Below are 23086 nucleotides of genomic sequence, written 5' to 3'. Positions count from 1 at the left end.
CTGATAAACAAATTGTGGTCGATCCATAGTTTACTGTTACCCAGGAATGAAATGGAATGAACTATTGATATTCAGCAGGGATGAATTTCAAGATAATTTTGTTGAATGAAGAAAGGCATGTATAAAAGAATACATACTATATGTTTCAATTTATACAAAACTTGAGAAAAGGCAAAACTGTAATTATGGAAATCGGATCAGCAATTACCTTGGGCCAAGAGGTCGGGGAAGGAATTGACTGGGAACTGACACAGGGGACCTTCTGAGTTGGCAGAAATATTCTGCACCTTGATTGTGGTGGTAGTTACAAGTGGTAAGTGATATATAGTTGTCAAAATTCCTCAAATAATACACTTAAAATGTGTGCATTCTAATGTGTGTAAATTATACCTCAACAAAGGTGATTTAAAAAACAATGTATTGGCGTAAAAATAATATTTGCTTGGAATTTTAAAAAAAATATATTTTCTAATATTGCCTCCCCTATTCATTCCTAATGTGATTTATACCTCTTGTCTTTTTACGCCCTTAATACTTGCCAAAGTTCATTTTACTGATCTTTCCAAAAAAACAGGTTTGGGTTTATTGATGAACTTGACAGTTTTCCTTTTCCTTTTCATTTCTGCTTTAAGTTTATGAATTCCCTCTTTCTACTTATTTCAGGATATTTTTGTGGTTCCTTTTCTAGTTTCATGAATGAAAAGCTTCATTCAATTATTTTCAGTTTCTGTTTACTGTCTTATTCTTCCTTTTTCTGTTTTAGTTGGATTGATCAGTATTTTTTCCTCTGCTTTCTCTTCCGCTAGTTTCAAGTTATATATTCTGTTTTGCTTCATTCAGTGGCTACCCATAAATTTTTAAGATACTTGTTTTAAAACATTTTTATAAAAATTTATACATTAATAGGTATTCATACCCACTCTTCCCAAATAGAAGTTGTTTAAAAAATTATTGCTTCCCCCACTTATTCTCCCAAACCCCTCCTCCACCACCTCACTTCCATTTTCCATGGTGATACCATTTTGGATTTTAGTTCCAGGTTGCCTTTTTATAACAATGTTGAGACATGATTGAAGTACAATAAATTGAATACATCTAAAGCATACAATTTGATGAGCTGTAACATGTATACAGCTGTAAAACCATCACCACCATCAAGACAATGAACATATCCACTCCCAAAAGTTTCCTCACCATCCCCTTAGGCTGCTTGAAGTTGCCCACAGTTCACTGATGCTCTGTCATTTTTTCTTTTGGTCTTCTTAAACTGTGTTTCATTTTGCAGTTTCTATTGCTGTTTCTTCATGTTTACTAATCTTTTCTCCCACAATGTCTAATCTGCTATTAATCCCATCCAGTGTATTGTTTTGTATCAGATCATTTAGTTTTCATCTCTAGAATTTGATCTGAATCTTTTTTATACCTTCCATATTTCTACTTAACATGATCTATCTTTCCTCTACCTCCTTTAACATGGAATGTAGTTATAATATGGAATATAGTTATAATAAGTATTAAATGTCCTTGTCTACACATTCCATCATCTGTGTCATTTCTGGGTCTGTTTCTACTGATTGATTTTTCTCCTTATTATGGGTTGTATTGTCCTGCTTCTTTGCAAGCTTGGTAATATTTTATTAGATGACAGTTGTAAAATTTTACCCTGTTGAATGCTCCATATTTTTATATTCTTATGAATATCCCTGTGCTTTGTTCTGGGACAGAGTTATGCTATTTGGAAACAGTTTGAGTCTAGTTTCTCCTGCATTTGAGGTTTGGTTTTATGCTTCATTATTCAGAATCAGAGCAATGTTTAGGAGTAATTTTCTGCTCTGCTGATATAAAAGTCTTCTGAGGACCCTGCCTGACAACCCATGAATTTGGAGCTTTTCCACTTTGGCTGATGGAAACACAAACTATTTCTAGCCCTGTGTAAATTTCAGGGATTGTTCCTTCTAATCCTTTTAGGTTGTTCTCTCCCTGGCACCGTGTAGTTTCCTCCCACACAGCACTGATAAGTATTCTGCTGGAGCTTCAAGGGAGATCCTCAGCACATTTCCAGAGCTCTTTCTTTGCACTGCTCTCTATTTTCTGGTACTCTGCCCTGTAAACTCTAGCCACCGTGGCCTACCCAGACCCCCAATTCCATTTCCTTGACCCAGGGAGACCACGGGGCTCAGCCTAGGTTACCCCTCTTGACGCTGCATTCTGCGCACTCTCTCCAGGCAGCAACCTGCGGCAATCCCGGGCTCACCTTGTTCATTTCTCTTCTTTCAGGGATTACTCACCTCTGCTCCCTGAAGTCCAGCATCTGAAAACATTGTTTCATATATTTTGACCAGTTTTTCAGTTGTTTGAGGCTGCTGAATAAATTCATTCCCTGTAACTCCATTTTGGCCAAGATTGCTTTATCTTATTTTAACATTTTAAAACAATATTTAGATTTAACTGCTAAATATTCAGATAGGTGATCAGGGCAAACCTCTCTGAGAAGGTGCTGTATAAAATGAGAAAGGATGAAAAGGAAAGGAGCTAGTCATGTAAAGGATTGAAAGAGAGCGTTCCACACAGAGGGAACAGCATAGGAAAAGGCCTCAGACAATAAGGAGCTTGGTGTATCTTCAGTTCAGATGGAAGCCTGGCTGTAGTGTATCCACTCAGGTGGAGAAAGGCACATGCTGAAAGTGGAGTGATCAGCAGGGCTTTGGGGGTGGCCAGTGCCAGGGGTTCAAGTACTACTGTAAGTACATAGGTAGTCATTTAAGGGTTTTAAAAAACACATTATGATATGGTTTACAGTGTAAGAAGACCAGTCTTGATGCTGTTTGGACAATAGGTTCAAAGCAGCAAGAGTGGGCATGGGGAGATGAGTTAGGGGGCCCTTCAGGAGCTTATGTGAGAGATGATGATGATCTACGACACAGAAGCAGCAGCAGACACTGAGAGAAGGACGGCTTCAAGTTGTACTTTGTGGAAAATAGAACTAGCTGACGGGTTGGATGTGAAAGTGAGAGAAAGGGAGGAATCCTAGGGTTTTGATTTGAGTAACCCAGTAGCAAGTGGAGTCTTTTTCTAAAATAGTGAGGACTGGGAAGGAGGACCGTGCTAGTGCTAAAGAGGGCCCAACACTCCTGTAATTTCTATTACCTCCTCCTCTCCTTTGATACAACTGCCCTTTTTTTAAAGATTGGCATCGGAGCTAACATCTGTTGCCAATCTTCTTTTTTTTTTTCCTTCTTCTCCCCAAAGTGCCTTCTTCCCCCCCAGAGCACTGTTGTATATTCTAGTTGTGAGTGCCTCTGGCTCTGCTATGTGGGACGCCGCCTCACCATGGCTTGATAAGCAGATCCGTGCCCAGGATCCAAACCAGTGAAACCCTGGGCCACCAAAGCGGAGTGCAGGAACTTAGCCACTTTGCCACAGGGCTGGCCCCAATACAACTGATTTTTTTTCAGTCCCACTTAAGTAAAGTCTTACATAAATAGAACAGTTTTTCCCTCTTTAAAATCAGATTTATCTTCCTATTCAGAAGTTCTAGAGGGTGGCAGGTTTTGCTTGGGGTGTGTATGGCAGGGGGGCCAAGAATACAGTTATGGATTGTTAACTTGAAATGCCTATTATCCATTCAAGTGGAGATGTCAGACAATTGGCAATCTAAGACTGGAGTTCTGGGCTGGAGATGGAATTTAGAAGTCAGCCACATAAAGATGGTATTTAAATTCATAGAAACGGATTAGGTCACCTAGGGTAAGAGAGAAGAGAGAAAAGAAGGACAAAGGACAGAGGCTTGAGGAACACCAGCATACAGAAGTCAGTTAGAAAAGGAAAAACCAGGGGCCGGCCTGGTGGCACAGCAGTTAAGTTCGCACGCTCTGCTTCGGTGGCCTGGGGTTCGCCGGTTCAGATCCTGGGTGCAGACATGGCACCACTTGGCAAGCCATGCTGTGGTAGGCATCCCACATATAAAGTAGAGGAAGATGGGCATGGATGTTAGCTCAGGGCCAGTCTTCCTCAGCAAAAAGAGGAGGACTGGTGGCACATGTCAGCTCAGGGCTAATCTTCCTCAGAAAAAAAAAAAAAAAAAGGAAAGGAAAACCCAGTGAAGGTGACAAAGAAGGCTTGTCTGCAGCAGCAGGGAGAAACCCAGGGGAACCAAGAGAAGTATTGCCAAGAGGAAGTGCTTCATTCATTCAACAAATATTTATTAAGAATCTACTGAGTACCAGGCTCTACTTTACGCACAATGATAAGTTGAACAGAACAAAACTTATAGTGAGGAAGGCAAGCAATAAAGAAATAATTATGTATATCATAAGATGTCTGAACATCTTATTGGACAATAAATCCAATGAAGAAAAATACTGCAGGATAAGGGAATAGAGACTGATGGAGGGGACAATTTTAGGGTGGTCATAAAAGGCCCTATTTGAGGAAAGGAAATTTAAGCAAACGCTGGAAGTCAACCAAGAAGATGTCAGGCAAAGAGCATCCCAGACACAAGGAATAGCAAGTGCAAAGACTCCAAGGTGGGCGCTTGTTGGGTATGTCTGAGGAGCAGCAGAGCAAGTCTGGCTGCCTTGAAGTGAGTGAGGGGGAAAGTAGAGAGGGTTTGGAGGGGAACTAGGGCCAAAGCTTATGGGGCTTACAAGGCCCCCATCCAGCCTTCGGATTTCATTCTAAATGGTGAGAAGCTTTGCAGCTTTGGATGCCTTCTCCTTTTTTTACATGACGTATGAAGTGTGATTTTCAGCTGAGTGTGATGAAAACCATCCAAGAAGACATAGGATTTTAGGAAAATGTTTTCCTAATGCTAGTTTTTTCCTGATGCTAGGTTAAGCTAAGGCCCTGACATTGTTCAGAGTGCATCCTGAACCTGTGCTAATAATGAAAGTAATGGTAGCTAACATTCGCTGCAAGCAACTCTGTCGGCTTCTCTGCTAAATACTGCACAAGGGTCATCTCCTCTCTCCTGTTCACAACAACCCAGGGAAATAGATTCTGTGATCATCCCTATTTTGCAGAATGGGAAGTTGAGGCTAAAGTGGTAGAATGACTTCCCAGGCCGCACAGCCCATGAATGGCTGTGACCTCTATGAGATCCTTGCTTCTTTAACACTCTTATTCTCAAGCTTTTCATTATAGATGCTTAAGGATGTTAATACATGATGTTTTGCCAAAATAAAAAGGGGAATTTCCAAGTTCCCCATCATCTCTAGATATTGCCTGAATGCACAACCGCATTCTTGAGTAACTCAGCGTGAAGTCTGGTTGATTCCTCCTGCTTGCTCAGTCTATACACATGCAACCTCTTGTCAGGTCATGAGGATTCCACCTCTTGGGTCTCCCTGTAATGTCTCCCTTACTTGTTTGCTTCCCATTCCTGCTGCCCCAGAGCCTACTTTTGGTGCCTGTTCCTTCTGGGGCTCTTGTAATGAGCTCTCACATGGAAGAGGCCTCTGCTTGTTGCCTCTCTTCCCACCAGTACATCCTCCACCCTGTGACCAGAACAACTTGGCTGAAACACAGATCTGATTGTGTTCTTCTGCTTACAAATCCTCATGAGTGGTCCACTGCCTGTGGAATTAAGTTCAGACCTGGTAGCCTGGCTCCCCTTGGTCTGACCTCAGCCGACCTCTCCGGCTTCGCTGCTGCCTCTGCCTCTGCCTCTGTGAAGCCAGCTCCAGGCAGCACGCCCCACTCTCACCTCTGCCTGCTGCTCGTGCATCTGCACTGCCTCCTGCTCCATTTCTGCTTTTAGAAATTCTGCCCAGAACATGTTTAAGACTTAGCTCAGGGGTTACCTTTTCATGAAGAGATGTCTGACCAGCACTCCTGATGGGTACTTCACCCCTTTCCCTTTGCTCCCCCACCATACCTGGTACACGTCCTGACATAGACCTGTCACACTGTCACACATAAGGACCAGACATCTGTCTCTCCCCTGCACCAACACACACACATGGCTACAACTCAGCTGTAAGCTCTGTGACATAGGGGCTGTGACTTATTTATCTTTGAATTCCTATTCATCTGGAGTTTCTAGACAGCATAGTGTCTAGAATATGGTAGGCAATCACTAAATCCGAATAGAATAAATGAGTGAATTCAGGGGAGAAGAAGACACGATGAGGAAAAGGGAGGGATACCTTGGAACAGTTTGTAATGAATTAGCCAAATATATATTAATCACCTCTGTGTGGAAGGCACCCACTCAGAGTTGGGGTAGGGGTACAGAATTAACACTTTCATGAGAGAGCCTCAGCCCACAACTCCAACACAGAGGTCAAGGCTGCTGTTGTCTTTAACACTGGCTTTCCAGAGCCCAGGAGTGAGTAGCTTCCTTTCATGATGCTCAGTGTTCTGCCTTTTTGTTCCAGCTCCCTTCCCTGCCCATTTTCTGGGTGAGGTCATCGATGACATGCTTGTTCCAGCTCACTTCCCTCCCTTAGGTGCCCTCTTTGACCTTGGCCAGAGGAGAAGTCCTCAAGGAGAATGCTTGGGGCTGAGAAGCAATCCTCTGGCTTAGTCACAAAGACCTAGTGCCTAAGGCTGTGATAAAATACAGGAAGCCAGGCCCCTTTCATCTTTCCCCCTTTGGCCTGAAGGATGCTGCTTTACTACTGGAATCTGCCCTGCTGCTCCTTTTGGGGGCTGTCAATGCTGTTCTGGTCTCCAAAGGATGCTAACATTGAAACAAAAGAAACATAAGCAAAAACCAGAGACAGGGCTCCTAAAAGGGAAGCAGCCTTACTTCATCTCTGGCTCTGTAACTCACAAAGAAATTATAGGTTGAACTATCAGTAAGGGCTCCCAGGGCTTTAACTGCTCAGAATTAACTTGATTAAATGCTCATGATTGAGACAGAATGAGAGCAGGTGTACATTTGGGGGCTTTGGCTAAAAATATAGGCCTGACAAAACACTTGTCATTCCTTCTTTGTGCCTCTCTCCTTCCTCCAAGGATGTCCCAGAGACTGAGTAAATTGTGGCACAGCTGTAGCTTTCATCCAGCAACTTTTTCTACATTGTAGAAATATTAGAGCACATAGAAAATTATAAAGAAAATAAAAATAAATGACAGTCTTACCCAGAGATAACCATGTTACTCTTTTGTTGTTTCCATTGTCTCTTTTAAATGCATTTTCTATATTTGAGACCATGTTCTAAATATAATTTTATGCTCCTCTATAATTGTATGCTCTTTTTTTCTGCACATTGTCTTTGGATGGACCTCTGCTGGGAAAGCATTATTAGCGAGCTAGCTCAAGGGGAGTCCGCCCCCTGGTGGTGGGGTCTGGCCTCAGGATGGGGCAGGCAGACAGCACCTAACTCAGCGCCCTGCACCCCCACAGCTTGATCTGAAGCCTGAGACAGCAGGTTCTTGGGTTAAATCAGCTTCAAGTCTGTGGAATTTTAAGCACATTCTGCCAATCTTTTACTTATTATATACCTACCACTGTTCTTGGCAGTACAGCTCTTTTTATTTTTTGGCATCATGCACTTTACATTTGCATTTCCTTTCTTTAAAGCATTTTCTTAATGAAACAATTTATTCCTCAATATGAAAGAGCTTTCAGATTGAAAATGTTTCCAGTTTCCAGTATAGGGTGCCTAGAGTCTCCAATATTTTTTTCTTTTTTAGTTTCTTGCTTTAATTTGGATTGTTTTTTAACTTATAATTTGAAGGTGGTTTCGAAGATATGGGGGATGGGGAAGATAAACCTAAAAGGTAGCACAAGGGAAGGAAAGATGAACAAAACTTAGATAAGAACCACAGTATCTGCTTTAAAGCCACACTTCGTAGATTCCTCCTGGAAGTCAAGATCAGAAGGGGGGAGGAGAAATGTGATGTTATCTTTGTGCTTTAAAAAGACCCACGTTAAGCAGGATTCATGTGCATGCATGCCTGTGTGCCTGCGATGAAATCATGTTTCAAAGAGGATTCAGCTGCATTATATTTATAACCATGTGGTTGCTACCAGCTACCAGCATGTCTCCTGGTGGTGGTTCACTTCTCTTCTCTCCACATCCTAATTATGTTCTGAAGTGTGCAGCTTTGATGAAGCAGCCTGTAAGTCCGCTCCCCCCCCCCCCATCACACACAGTTCCAGCTGTGGCTTCCTGGGAATCCTGCTCTGGTCCCTCACAGGCCTATGTTCTGACGTGTTTGTCTCTGGTTGCAGTAAAGAGTTTGAAGTGTTGAGGATCCAGACCCTCCCTTGGCTGTGAAGAACTAATCTCTCCGTGGGGGTCCTGTCCTATTGGGCCAGAATAAATTGACAACTGAAGCTTAACCAGATCTGAATCTGAGGCTCATTCACAAACCAACTCAACAGTTTCCCAGGAAAACAAAAAAGTGATCAGGTAGTCTTCTTAAACATCAGTGTGCTTCACAAAAACAGACACACAGATCAATGGAACAGAACTGAAAGCCCAGAAATAAATCCGCACGTCTGTGGATGGCTGATTTTCAAAAAGAGAGCCAAGAACATACAATGGAGAATGGAAAGTCTCTTCAATAAATGATATTGGGAAAACTGGACAGCCACATGCAAAAGAATGAAAGTAGACCATTATCCTACACCATACACAAAAATTAACTCAAAATGGATTAAAGACTTGCATGTAAGACCTGAGACCATGAAACTTCTAGAAGAAAACATAGGCAGGATGCTCTTTGACATTGGTCTTAGCAGCATATTTTCAAGTACCATGTCTGACTGGGTAAGGGAAACCATAGAAAAAATAAACAAACTAAAAAGTTTCTGAAGAGCAAAGGAAACCATCAACAAAACAAAAAGACAACCTAACAATTGGGAGAAGATATTTTCAAACTATATATCTGATAAGGGGTTAATATTCAAAATAAATAAAGAACTCATATATCTCAACAACAAAAAAACTAACAACCCAATTAAAAAATGGGCAAAAGATCTGAACAGACATTTTTCCAAAGATATACAGATGGCCAACAGGCACAGGAAAAGATGTTCAACATCACTAATTATTAGGGAAATGCAAATCAAAACTACAATGAGATATCACTTCACGCCTTTCAGAATGGCTATAATTAACAAGACAAGAAATAACAAGTGTTGGGGAGAATGTGGAGAAAAAGGAACCCTCATACACTGTTGGTGGGAATGCAAACTGGTGCAGCCACTATGGAAAACAGTATGGAGATTCCTCAAAAAATTAAGAATAGAATTACTATACGATCCAGCTATTCCACTGCTGAGTATTTATCCAAAGAACATGAAAACACAAGTGCATAAAGGTACGTGCACCCCTATGTTCATTGCAGCATTATTCACAATAGCCAAGACTTGGAAGCAACCTAGGTGCCCACCAAGGGATGAATGGATAAAGAAGATGTGGTGTATATATACCATGGAATACTTCTCAGCCATAAGAAAGGATGAAATCCGGCCATTTGTGACAACATGGATGGATCTTGAGGGTATTATGCTGATGAAATAAGTCAGAGGGAGAAGGTCAAATACCATATGATCTCACTCATAAATATGAGATAACAACAACAACAAACAATCACATAGAGGCAGAGATTGGATTGATGGTTACCAGAGGGGAAGGGGGGAGGGGGAGGGTGAAAGGGGTGATCAGGTACATGTGTGTGGTGATGGATTGTAATTAGTCTTTGGGTGGTGAACATGATGCAATCTACACAGAAATCAAAATATAATGATAGACACCTGAAATTGATAAGGTGGTAAACCAGTTGCCTCAATTAAAAAAAAACCCAAAATGTTAGTGCTTCAAAAGCACTTGAGGAAGGCAGTTAAATGCAGATTTCCAGGCCCCACCAGAGTTTTAGATCTGTTTTTCAGAGAGCCTGGGAATCTACATTTTGTTTTTGGGGTATGTGAGTGTGAGGAATATTGGCCCTGAGCTAACATCTGTTGCCAATCTTTTTGCTTGAGGAGGATTGTCACTGAGCTAACATCTGTGCCAATCTGCCTCTATTTTATGTGGGATGCTGCCACAGCATGGCTTGAGGAGCAGTGTGTAGGTCCATGCCTGGAACTCAAACCCATGAACCCCAGGCCACTGAAGCAGAGTGCATGAACTTAACCACTACACCACTGGGCCAGCCCTAGGAATCTGCATCTCAGCAAACACTTTAATGTGATTCTGATGCTGGAGGTTCAAAAACCAGACTTGGAAGAGCACTAGGATTTTGGTGTCCTTCCTGCTACCACTACCAATGCAGCAAAATGATACCATTGTTCCACCCTCCTTCTACCTCCATCCCTTAGGCTGCATGTGTTGAATCATTAGGTGCAGCCTTAAAGTTCCTCTTAACCCTCCATCACCTTGGTAATAACATGTGCATTGACAAGGGGCACACACTGGGATCTAGTCCAGTTTAGCATCTCCTTAGGGATGGCCCGGGGCCCCACCCACTCAGGAAGATACAGGCTGGACCAACTCTACCTCTCCAGCTACCTCTCCAGACATGCAGGGTGCTACACAGAAAGCGAATTCCTGGGATGGTGGACAAGGCCCCTGCCTTCTATGATTTACTCTGGCACAAGCTCTTCCCCAAATCCCCCGACTCCTGGTTGATGGACCCACAGGCACATACTCCAAGCACACATTCAAAGCTCACTTCTGTGGGCATTCACTTTCTAGTCCCCATGCACATCTGGGGTCCCTTTGCTCAGTCCACCTTCCATTTCCAATTTCTCAGCTCTTGTGTTTAAGTTTTGTATAAAATACCACGGTTATGTATGTTTAGACATTCCAACTCTTTTATATACTATATGCACATGCCCATGTGTGTGCACACATGCACGCGCACACACCCCGTAAATGGCAGAGCAAAATACAAATACATCATCATATAACCCTCAGGTTTGGATGTCCCTTTTATGGTGCAAAGGGCATATGCTCTGGAGTCAAAAGACCCCAGTTCAAATCCTACCTCCGCCACTTACTAGCCACCTGATTTTAGAGAAGTTAATTAAATTGTCTGGGCCTGAGTTTCCTCATTAGGATTAAATAAGAAAGCTTATAAAACATCTAGGACTGTGCCCAGAACCTAATAGGAAGCCCACAGATGTTAGGTATTTTTATTTTATTTCTTATTTTTATTTTCTATTTTTGTATATGAAAGGAAATAGTCCTCCAAATTTCTCTCACACAGCATATTAGCCAGGGTTGTTGAATGTAAGCATCTGAAATCATTTCTGGCCAAAGTAAGCAAAGAGGGAATTTATGAGAGGATATTGGGTGGCTCACAGAATTCCCAGGAAGGCTGAAGAGCCAGGTGCAGAAAACGGGCTGGAACCCAGGAGGCAGCACAACCCACGCCACTGCTAAAATCACACCTCGGAGCAGGCTGCTGGCCTGACCTCGCCATCGCTGACCTTGAAAGCTGGATGCCGCTGCCCCTCAGTGCCCAAACCGATCCTCCACCATCTCTGCTCCTTGCCTCACTTGCTCCAGACTCCAAAAGCTCTGAGAGAGAGGGTCCTGGCCGCACCTCGACCTGGGCCTGTAGTCCAGCTGTGGTGGCCGGGGAAGTGGCTCTACACTTTTTGGCTTCCACAGTTGCAATTCCTCAAAGACAAGAAAGGAATTCAGATGCCAGGCAGCCATAAAAGGCCACTGTCCAGACCTGTTCTTGCCATTTCTGACGTCCACATCTCATGCCCATTTCACAGATAGGTTCATTCTTGAGCATGGAGTCCTTGTCTCCAGGAACCTCCCTCAAAGCTACAACCACTGGTTTTCAGAGGCAATTTGATGCCTTGTCTCCTTCCTTTCCTCTACCTAGAATTCCCCCTGCCCCCACCAATCCCAGAACAGCCCAAATCTTGCCCGTTCTTCAAATGCCTATTGAGAAGTTACCCCCTCTTTATTGGGGTGCTGCCCCCCACCCCCCACTAAATCGCTCCTTCCTTTATATTCTGAGGGCAGCTTCTCTGTGTCTCCATTACCGAATTCGCCCCATTTTACCATGAATATATGTCATACGTGTAATGGTCTGACCTTCTTCCCTCTCCTAGACCCAAGATGAGGCTCCTTAAGGGCGGCAAGTCTGTCTTACTCATCTTTGTAGCCTTGGTTCTTCGCATCTAGTAGATACTTAAAATACGTTTGTTAAAGCATACGTTTCTCAGTTGTCTCTCAACACACACATTTAGACTCCTTTCCTACACACACGAGACAGATCTATTTAAAAAAACGAAAATAATCCATGTGAATGTGCCCCCAAAACTGTAAAGTGTTGGACCAATGCACTTGATCTTGCCCAAAAGGCCGGGAAGCGATGTGTGGGACACGCAGCCGTCACACTGTTTGTTTCACTTTAGTTTTCCATATTTTCTGTTAAAGAGCTGTGCGCCCTTATTCCACCTCAGAGTGTTGAGCAGGGAAAGTGAGGGCGCGGGATTCCCGCCTCCGCTTCCGATTCCGCGGAGCCTCCGGGTTCCCCGCACTGTCAGAAGGCGCCCGGACGGCGGGCCGGTCCGGCGCGGCGCACGCCCTCGCCTAGAGGACTTGCTCGCAGGGGTGCCCGGTCCCCGCGGCTCCCCGCCCTCCCGCTCTGTCCCTCCCCCCGGCTCAGGCTGGCCGCGGGCACAGGCGGACACCTACTCCCTCCTCCGGGCCCGGCCCCCGTCCGGGCTCGGGGCCTCCCGCCGGCTTCCCGGCGCACTTTGTCACTCGGGCTGACCTTCGGCCGCGGGGGCCCGCCCGGGAGCCAGAAACTTCGGCAGCCCCAGGGCGCGGAGGCGGCGGCCAGCTCCCCCGCGCGGCGGCGAGGCGTGCGGGGCCGGGCGGCGGGAAGGCGCCGCCGAGCGCCGCGCGGAGCCGGGGGCCGCGGCCGCGCGCGTTCCGAGGCGGCGCCGGGGACGCTGGGCGCCCGATCCCGCCCGCGGCCGCACGCCGCCTCCGCCGCCGGGTTACACAGATGCTTCCATTCCTGCTGCTGCCCGCTTCGCTCACTCCTGCGTCTGGATGGGAAGTTGGGGAAAATGGACAGGGTCGTGCTGCCGTGGATTGCTCTCTTCTGGCTAACAGGTAAGAGTCATATTCTACCGAGACGAATAACTTTATATATATTCCCGAAGTGGTAGTTCTCACCTCCCCCCCCCCCCGCCCCCCGTTGTATTTAAAGCTGCTTATCAGGCTGGTGGTAAGTGGGGGAGGGGGCCGTGTGTGTGTGTGTGTGTGTGTGTGTGTGTGTGTGAGAGAGAGAGAGAGAGAGAGAGAGAGAGAGAGAATGATGGGGGAGGCGGGTGAGAAGCCCGATTACAAGTGAGATGGATCGAAATGCAGGTGTTTGACTCATTCGAGATCCAAGATTGTTCTTTCGAACGTGCATTCCGCCTTCCATACAACGGTTCTTCCTCAGTCTTATCCTGAGTTTGTAATGTTGGGAGTCCTGGGAAAAATCTGGCTAGAAAAAAATGAAAGCTCGGAGGAGACTGATTAATTAAGAGAATGGTTTCTGGAGGTGGGGGTGGGGGAGTGTCTCCTAATTCCTTCCCTAGAGAAGCTGGGAGACCCAGGGTCCTCTCTCTGTGGCTCCTGCGGTTGAGGGGCGCGGGGACGGGGACAGAGATGGGGATGGGGGCCTGATTGGTTGTGGAGTTTAGGGCCCTGCTCTCTCTCATTTGGTTTCATTTGGGGAGTGGTCCCATAGTGAGAAGAGAAAAGCCTTCCTCCCCCAATAATCAGGTTTCCCTCCCCCCAGTAAAGATAATTTGCAGAGATATTCAGAAGGCAGGGCTTCTCCCCAGCATTAGAGTCACTGCCTCTAGCTGGGTCCCCGTGTTTCCCCTCCCTTTTTGTGAACTTTCTCCCCACCCTCCTGGGGTCTGGAAAGGCTCTGGCTCCTAACACATGGTCCCACACGATGCTTCTTCGTGGTAGAGGGACAGATGACCAGGCAGGGTGGCCATCCCTGAGAGGTTCACAAAGTAGCCGTGCCTGATGGGGAGGAGGGGTTAGGAAGGTTCGGGTGGTTCCGACTGGGTCTGAGGCAATGATTCAAAGCAGGGTGGAGACAGGTGGAGGCCAAGTGATGGAGGAAAGGAACAGGGATCAGAAAGGTTATGAGGACAAGATGGGGGCAGTGAAGGGCGGGAGAGAAAATGGAAAATAGCACTTAAAAATGAAGTTTTGTCCCCTGTGGGGGCACCATCCAGAAGATTTAGAAAAATCAAGTCAGTAGAAAAAGAGGAACAAGTTTAAAATATCTACAGCAAGTCATTGAAAGAGAGCAAAATGCATTTAAGAAGGGCAAAACCCCGATTGCCCTTAGCTTCAGAATAAGATTATTGATTGCCTCAGTTTTTTTCCTATTCTAAATGCAGGGCCCCTAACACTGGCTCTTGCCCCCTTGCTGGTTTAGGTTTGGGGGGGCACCCTCAGCAGAGTTAGCCTCTTCTCTTGGCTGCTCTGAGTTCATCGCTCCCACATTATTCAAACATGAATCATCTAATTTCAGGGTCTGGCTGATGCCTGCCTCCCGACTCCCCTGGCCTCCCAGCGCCTTCCACCTCATCCTCACCGATGCTGAAAGTCCTTAATTGGCCTCTCCTTTTCAGTTATCATACTCGAGGGGAACGTAGGCCTTGAGCCTGTATTGCTGCCTCCCTGAAGTCAGCTAGGCATCTGGGCAAGGGTCCCTGAGTCAGAAGTGGTCTTCCAGGACCCTGGTCTGTGCCCAAGAAAAGTGCTCTGGGGATTGGCAGGGAGTGCAGCAGAAGGGGAGCAGGTAGCCCTTGCTAGATAGGGTAACAGCTTTTTATGAAATGGAATCATATCACTGGAAGGGACCTCAGGCCATCTAGTTCAGTTCTCAGTTTATAGAAATGGAGGCCCAGAGAGGTGATGTGCACACAGCAAATTTGTGATGGAGCAGGGACTAGAACCTGGTTCTCCTGAACCCCAGGCTGGTCCTGTTTGCACTCTCCTAAGCTGCTTCTGTAGGTTTTTTTGTTGTAGGGGTATTTGTTTTGAGGGGAGGTGCCTGCTTCCATCTGTACCTGGAGAGGCTGTCCCTGCCTGGAAGCAGGCAACAAGTTAGTTATCAGGGCCATCTCAGCTGTCAGATGGCTGGGGCTTCTATGTTCTGCAAGTAAGGCTGGCTCTTGAGATCCCACTGATCGTCCATGGGCATCCCCTGATCCCAGCTTCTGCTTCCCCCTCATCCCATCAAGGCTTGTGCCGCTGGACAGGCTGCCTCTCGGCCTCAGCAAGGTAGAGGAGCTAACAATGGCGGCTGGGGAGGGGGCAGGAGGAGAGAGGAGCAGTCAAGGATGAGATGGAGTCAGACTCATCGTTCACAGAGAAACAGGAGAGGAAAGGTAAGACATTTTAGTCCAGCCCAATCAATGAACTCTCTCTTGAGGGGGTGGCAGAAACGGAGGGAGAAAGGAAAGGACAGATTAAAAATGAGTCAGAGTGCCAGGAAAAAACACATTCATTCTCCCTCCCCCTGCCTTTCTCTCCTCCCCCCTCTCCTTTTCTCTTTCTCCCCTCCCATCCCCCCTCCCGTGTTTCTCTCTTTTAATGCAGGCTGAGCAATTTCTAATCAACCCTCATTTTTTTTCCTCAGGCTGTAGCAGCTCCTTCTTTGTCTTTCATTGCTAAAATTCTGTGTTTCTTTCTGCTATATATTTAGCCTCATGATTTCTTATTGTCATTGTGATGCTGCTTCCTGTAATAGATTGTTTTTGTTGTTGTTGTTGTTGTTTCGAACAAAACAAAATTCTCACCAGCTGCTATTTTAGCAACAGGTGCCATCTAGCAGTAAGACTTGAAGGAGGGTTCGCTCTGCCTTTGTTCCTGAAAATGGATGGCATTTCATCCTTTCCTGGCAGGAGAGGCTGTGGGAAACGCTGGAGCTGTGTTGACACTCGCTGGGAGCAGCAGTGTGTTTTCCTGGGGACTCTTTTGGGTCTCTCTGTGATGAAGATTGCTCGCTCTGTTAGCATGTCTTTTGGCTCTCTTTTGGCTTTCTTCATTCAGTCATCCATTCTACAAGCATGTATTAAATTCCTGTGGTTTCTAGGTATTATGATAGGTACTGAGAATAAAGAGAGAAAAGACATAGTCCTTGCCCTCAAAGAGGTGTCAGTCTATCAGTGACTCAAATGAGTTTTTAGGTAGTTTTGATATGGAGGCAACGGGTCCTGTGATGAGAGCCACGAGAGCCACACAGGTGCTAGGAGAGCATGGAGGAGGCATCCCCGAGCCAAACCTGGGGTGGCGTGGAGCAGCTCTGAAATGAACTGCCAGCCGCGGTAATGGCGGAGTGAAGACATTGGTTCATGCATGGTCAGCTGGTGAGTTACTGCCACGTCCAGGCATTGTGCGGCTAATCGGATGAATAAGCACAGGCCCTGCCTTCAAGGAGCTAACAGCGTGGTAGTGGAGACTGATGGAACTGTGAACACGCAGTTATAGAGACGCCTGTGCAAAAGCATACTGGAGATCTGCACTAAGCGTTGTGGGGTGCCTCGAAGCGACTCCTAACCCAGCCTGCCGCAGGAAGGGAGGTATCCAGGAACGGTTGTTCCCTCGTCTGGTTTGGTTCAGGCGGATGCCTGGTGACTGTATGAGGATAGGCTTGGGTGTGGAGAGTTAAGGTGTTCTTAGCCCTGGTGAAGGAAGAGTTGCTTTATTCTCTTTATTGGAGATTGCTGACACCTCAGCTTCCATGATCTCCTTCCTTGTCCTGCATGCCTTTCAATTTCTCTCCCTCCTCTGTTCTGCTTTCTCCCCGAAGAGCCCTTATTTGTACCAGAGCATCTTCTTTCAACACTTTGTCATGGTTCTCGCCACGTCCCACCATCTCCCAGCCTGCCTCCTTCTCTCTGGACTAGGAGAGGGGGGTTGATTCAGTATCCCCATCACTCTTTCGATTTTAGACTCACATGATTCTGCTGGTTGACTAGTTTGTATAGACTTCAGTATTAGTACTAGTAGTCTCAGTGCAATACTATGCTGGTAGTCTTAGCAAGAACTTAGTGCTTAGTACAATGTTAGTAGTATTAGTATCAGAACTTTGTTAATGGAAGGAACCCTGAGCTGGGAGTTGAAGACTGGCTTCTAGTTCTGTCTCCTCCACAAGGTAACTGGATAACCATGGGATCTGGGTCTTAGAATCTGTTGAATGAGATGACTTCTAAGGTCACTTTCAGCTATAAGATTCTATGGTTCTGAACTTTTCTCCATTTAATTTTGATGAGTTGGAAATCAAAACTAAAAAGTGACTTTCTTTCTTTTATAATTCATTCATTGAAGAGCCATCAGGGACGCCTAGTTTTCTTCAGTATTTCCCTCACCATTAATGACTGGAATGAAAAACACCAGCTGGAAGGGAGAGCTCTTGTTAGGATTTTCAGAGGAACAAACACCTAGTGCTTGGTGGACAGGGCAGGGTCCACTCTGAACGAATAATTGTGGTCATACTGGGGATTGGTAAAGCAAGGCAAACATGTTGGACCAGGTGGATGAATCCAACTCCAGACAACATGGCCCTAGAATGGCCCTTCTAGTCTCAACTTTTTGTTCCAGGACCTACTCCTTCCAACCATTTTAGCTTTTATGCCTCATTTTCCCCAATCAGGAATGTAAAGAAAGGTGTAATGTGGTGGTTGTTTTTGCTTATTTACATGCTCTAGTGCTTTTTTCTGTGTTAAATGGCTTTCATATACATTATCCCTTTTGATCTTTCTAAGTAAGTGCGGCTGATATTACCTATCTATACTCAAGAAGACCAAGGCTCGGAGGGAATAAGTGGCTTGTCCAAGTCCAGGTATCTTATTAATTAAAAGAATATGAAATAGTGTCACTGACTTAATATGACTTGGTTGTTTCAAGTGCCTGAATCCGAGAGAGACATTCTTTTCTAGTTAAGATGAGTCAAACTAGAACTCCTGATTTAAGTGAACATAGATGGTGTCTATTATGGGGTATTGGGTATGAGGCTCAGAGTTCATAGAACTCAGGGAAATATTGCAGGGAAAAGTGAGAAAGAATAGCATTTAGTATTTTAATAAATCTTCAGCCCTACAGGAAAGGAGTGAATGAGGAGTGCTCCAGAGAGGCACAGAAGAGCAAAGGACGTGACCCAGTGACAGCACATACTGCTGGCATGTCAGAGCCCATCTGGTACTAGGGGCTGGTGCTGTGCACCCAGGAGCCACACAGGATGTAGCTTTGGCATATGTATGCTTAAAATCTTGGTCTTCAAGATAGATTTTGGCTCTCTGAAAATGAAAGAAGGCATTTTGGATGACTAGAGTTCTTTATGGGCCAAGAAACAAGGAAGAACTCAGAAGAACACGCTGCTTCTCCTCTTCTCTGCAGCATCTGGAGCCCTGTAGGAAGTGGTGCTCTGAATTAGGAGTGGATCCCTTGCATTCAGCAGGGATCCTGCATTTTCACTCTTCCCATGCCCTTGGCTCATTGGGAGGCAGACTCAGAGGTGGTGCGGGGAGAGAGACTGGGCTCAGACTGACCTGGATTTGAATACCACCTTAATATTTTACCCTATTTTCTTTGGCTTTAAAATGAGAAGCTAACTTACCTTATGATAATTTAAATGAAATTACATAAAACTCCTAGCATAATGTGTGGCACATAGTAGGCCCTCAATAGTTATTATGAACCCCCAAATAAGTATATTAGTCAGCATCTTGATGCAGCAACAAGTAACCCCTAAATCTTGGTAGCTCACAATAGCTAACATTTAGTTCTTGCTCATATTCCATGAGAGCTGCAGTTAGCGGTGGGTCAGCCATGAATTGGCTAGAATTGGTAGACGTGGCTCAGTTCCAAATGTCATCTTATTCCAAGACCCAGGATGAAGGAGCAGCATGCTCTTCTTATGGTGGAGGCCTCAAGGCGGGTTGGGGTAGGGAGCAGAGCCAAAGCACACAAATGCCTTTTAAGCTTCTGCTTGGACATGTCTTATGGCACAAGTATTCACATTCCAGTGGCCAAAGCAAGTCACCTGGCCAAGTCCACAGTCTATGGAGTGGTACTCTGCCTATAGGGAACAAAGCAAGAGTAGGGAGGGAAAAATAACTGGGAACAAATACTACAATCTATCAACTGGGTTAAATCATTCAATAAATGGGTCAAGTACCTACTATGTAGCAGAGTCTTTAAAAGCCTGCAGGGCAGAGCTTGTTATTACTAGTGGAGACAGATGAGTAAATAGGAAATTCTAAGACAATGTGATGTCATTCTCTGGGGTACTGTGAGTGCAGTGAGAGCAAGAAGAAGCTTCTAGAGAAGTGAGAACAGACTAAGTCCAGAAACATAAGTAGGAGTTATTGGAAGGAGAGTGGGATAGAGGAAAGGAAATTTACAAGCACGTGCAAAAGCCAAGAATCAAGGGAGGACATGATGTTTTCTGAAAATTACAAATATTTGAGTATGGTTAGAGAATTTGGTGCTGCAGGAGGGATGGAAGAGATGAGCCCCATCTGAAATGAGCCCTTGTACTTGTGAAATGGCTGCAGAGAATCTTTAAAGGGGTCAGGACAAGGGAGTTCCATGATCAGATGTGCATTTTAGAAATATTATTTGGACTTTGGTGTGGGATGTGGATTAGATGTGGGCAAACTTGTGGAAGAAACCAAGTAGGAGACCTGGAAGAAAGAGAGGCAAGACATGATGAGATCCTGAGCTCAGTGGGGATGAGAGAAGTGGGACAGAGTGGCCAGAGGTGGAGGAAGTAGTACTGGCTTGGCTGGATGTGGAGGTTGAAGAGGAGGGAGTGTCAAAGATGCCTCCAGGTTTCTGGGGATGCCATTTGTGGACGTGAACTAATACAGCAGGAGAAACACGTAAGGGAGGGCAATAAAGGTTCAGTTTTTTGCATTATATTAGTTAACATATAGTCTAAGCTACTATAACAAAGAGACCCTAAAATATAGTAACTCACATAAAATTTCTTTCCTTCTCCTGTAACAGTCCAGATCTAGTGGGGGGTGAGTCTACCATTCCCAACATGTAGTTCCCAAGACACCTCCAGTGATAGGCATTTCTCAGCCAGTAGGAGCAAGGAAAGCAGAAGGCCGAGGCAAGCAGCTTGTCTGTACAGAGGTGACCCAGAAATTGCACACAGCACTTCTCCTTACATACCTTTGTCCTGACTCTAGTCCTGTGGACCCAACTAGCTGCAAAAGAGGCTAGGAAATGTAGTATGTGGCCGGTTTGGCTGGCCAGGTTAAAACCTGGGAAGTTCTATTACTAAGAGAAGGGGACAGTTACATCTCTGTCTACAGAATGTTGAGTTTTAGGAGCTTTTATAACATCCAGAGGGAGAACAGAGTTGTATATTTGGGTCTGGAGCTCAGGTGAGAGATCTAGACTTGAAATACAGATAAGTTGACAAAGGTTGATGAGAGCATTCTTATGGGCGTCTTCTCTGTCCAAATGGCAGGTCCATCCTGGAAGTGTGACCCGCCTGAATGAACCAGGACAGTTTCCAAAGTATCTCTGCCCAGCAGGGTAGAGACTGACCTCTTTTGGTGCTTTGGTCCCATTGGAACAGTACGTAAGCCAGCTGGACATTACCCATGAGCTCATTTCAGATCTCTGGAAGAAGCAGCAAACCAGACAGAAAGGAGATATTCTTCTGGCTTTCATCTGCACAGTGGTGGCAGGGAATAGGAAAGCTTGGCTCAGCTGGACACATGGAACATATGCTTAATGAGTGGCAAGCTCTGTGTGCGCAAGTACCAGAGTTATTGGCAGCAGATAATAACTAGGCCATGAGCAAAGCCCTCTGGGCAAGGACAGCACTGGCTTTTACCATAGCCCCATGGAAAAGGGGGAGATATTGCTGCCTTTTGGGACTCTTGGGGAGAAAACATGCAAGAATGTCATAGGGCCTCAATGGGAAAGCTGGAGAACCGGGCTTAGAAAATATGCAGATACCAAGGGAGTGTCCACTATTCTTGATAAAGTCTTTTTATTTTATTTTTTAACCCAAGTGTGTCGAGAAGATGAATGGTTTCTTTTTCTGGGGGAAAAAGATGCAAGCTGTATTTTCTTTGTCTTTAAACCTTGAGCCCATAGGTCAACATTTCCAAAATGCTTTGCTCCCATCCTGACAGTGCTACTGAGGGATGGGCAAACTTTCCTTGCCTGTCTGGACTATGGACCAAACCTAGAGCAGGTACTCCTTATTCATTTCCTACACTTAGAAAACCTGCTCATCAATTGTCCCTGAAACCACATCTTAGGAAATTGGGACAACATGTTAAAAAGGTGAAGACAAAAGATGAATTTCTTAAACAAGATCTAACTTGAAGGCAGGAAAAGGAAGATTTGTCGTACTGAATGAAGAAAAACCTTGGGAGTCTGAAAGCTGAGATATGCTGGTGAATGGGCAATTCTGAGGTCACATCTCACTTCTGGGACTTGAAGATTAAGGGATGGGTGAGCTTCTCAATTTCTAAAGATGCCTGTCTCTAGCAGTGATCCTTTCCCATGACCTTTAGCAGCAATCTTTGTTTCTCTAAAATGGGGCCAGGCTTATAGATCTGCCTCTCAAAGATGCTGGCAGGAATAGCTTACAACTAGTGGGGAAAAGGAACTTGCTTTGAAAAGAATGAAAGCGCTAACATAAGAACAGCATTGCTGTGGATCCTGCCTTGTTATTTTTGCGAGGACACAGCTCATCATGTCTAGAATCCTTTTCTTTACATGAACTTTGGGGCAGGACCTGATTTTGCCACATGCAGGGAGGCATCGTTTGCACTTGGAGCTGATCTTTCCAGGCTTGGGGTGTGGGTACCCCTGGTTACTAGCTGAGATGGGGCCTGCTGCTCTGAGCTGTCACTCATCACTCTACTTTTGGGCAGCTTTCCTAGTTATTGGCCAGAATCCATTCTCTGCCCTGGGGACCACCTGCTAAGAAAGGCCCTTCAGACTCACCCCCTCATTTGCTCATTCATTCATTGATTCATTCCACCTTTTGTGAGCTTCAGTTATATTCTGTGGCTTTGCTGTATACTCAGGATACAAAGTCAACCAAATCATGGTCCCTGCTCTCAGGGACCTTAGAGGTAAAAACCAAGTTGATATTGAATTCCTCAAGATGAGGGAAATGTTTCAACATAGTGTTTTAAAATATATTTTTGATTGAATTTGAATTAGATAGTTAAGGGCAGTTTTCCTGTGGATCAAGGGCACAATAAAAATGGAAAGAATGGTCTGATGGTCTAAGCATGATGACTTCCTCCTCTGCAAATGCAGAAAACCACCTGTAATCTTCGATCTTCAGCTGTCGTCTTCCCTGTGCCGTCAGTCAGGAAGGCCGATGTTCACACACATGTTCTCAATGCTGTGATCCCTCCCCTTGCTGCACGTCTTTTCTGTCTACTGCTGTCTTCCCTAAGCTGCCTCTCTCCAGTTTTCTGAAATACTTGCTTTAGTTTGTAGGATGAAACATGGATTCTTTCTGCACCTCTGTAAATGTCTTTATAAGACCTTCGAAACACAAGCCCCTTATGGTGTCACCAGTGCCTGGACTCAGAGTCCCAGCGTTCCCGTCATGCCAGCACATACTGTGTGTGCACAATCCACGCTCAGTGCTCCTCTCTGGCTGGCTCCCAGAAACTCCTTTAGTTACATGCCCTGATGTTTCCCTAGGTGGAGGGAATAACATATTTGTAGCCAAAAAATGGAAAATATTTTAGTATGTCTGAAGCGTGCTTGGGGCCAAATCACAGAGAAGGCCTTGTATGCCATCTCAAGGCATTTGGGTTTTATCCTGGAAGGAATAGGGAATCGTTGGAGGCCTTAAAGCAGGACACAGACATGACTAGATATGACTTTTTAAAAAGAATACTCTAAATAGAAAAAATGGGGGAAGTGTATTGGTCTGGAAGTAGGGAGACCCCTGAGGGGGCTGTTATAAAACTGAGGAGGGAATGAAGACCTGTGTCAAGTGACAATAAGAGCTTCGGAGCCAGTCAGCCTGGGTTCAAGTCTGAGTGTCACTTGCTAACCCTGAGATGTTGGGCAAGATATATATATTCTGTGAGAATCAGCTTCTTCATCTATAAAAAGGTGTAATATTACTA

General features: G+C 45.2%; 1 protein-coding gene across 4 annotated transcripts in view; it reads left to right on the top strand.

The window, feature by feature from the left end:
- Positions 1-12444: 12444 nt before the first annotated feature.
- ILDR2 (immunoglobulin like domain containing receptor 2) overlaps positions 12445-23086 on the top strand; it is a 62259-nt gene continuing 51617 nt past the window's right edge. Inside the window, exon 1 of one of the 4 annotated variants that reach the window (XM_070591757.1) lies at positions 12445-13046. In XM_070591757.1, coding sequence (XP_070447858.1) covers positions 13001-13046 — 46 coding nt within the window. In that variant the 5' untranslated portion in view covers positions 12445-13000. Of the gene's footprint in view, positions 13047-15186; positions 15341-23086 lie in introns of those variants that run through there. The other 3 variants (XM_070591759.1, XM_070591758.1, XM_070591755.1) reach the window with 3 other exon arrangements.

This window comes from Equus przewalskii, chromosome 23, assembly GCF_037783145.1.
Source record: "Equus przewalskii isolate Varuska chromosome 23, EquPr2, whole genome shotgun sequence".
NCBI classification, from domain to species: domain Eukaryota; kingdom Metazoa; phylum Chordata; class Mammalia; order Perissodactyla; family Equidae; genus Equus; species Equus przewalskii.
This window is presented reverse-complemented; position numbering and strand designations above follow the sequence as displayed.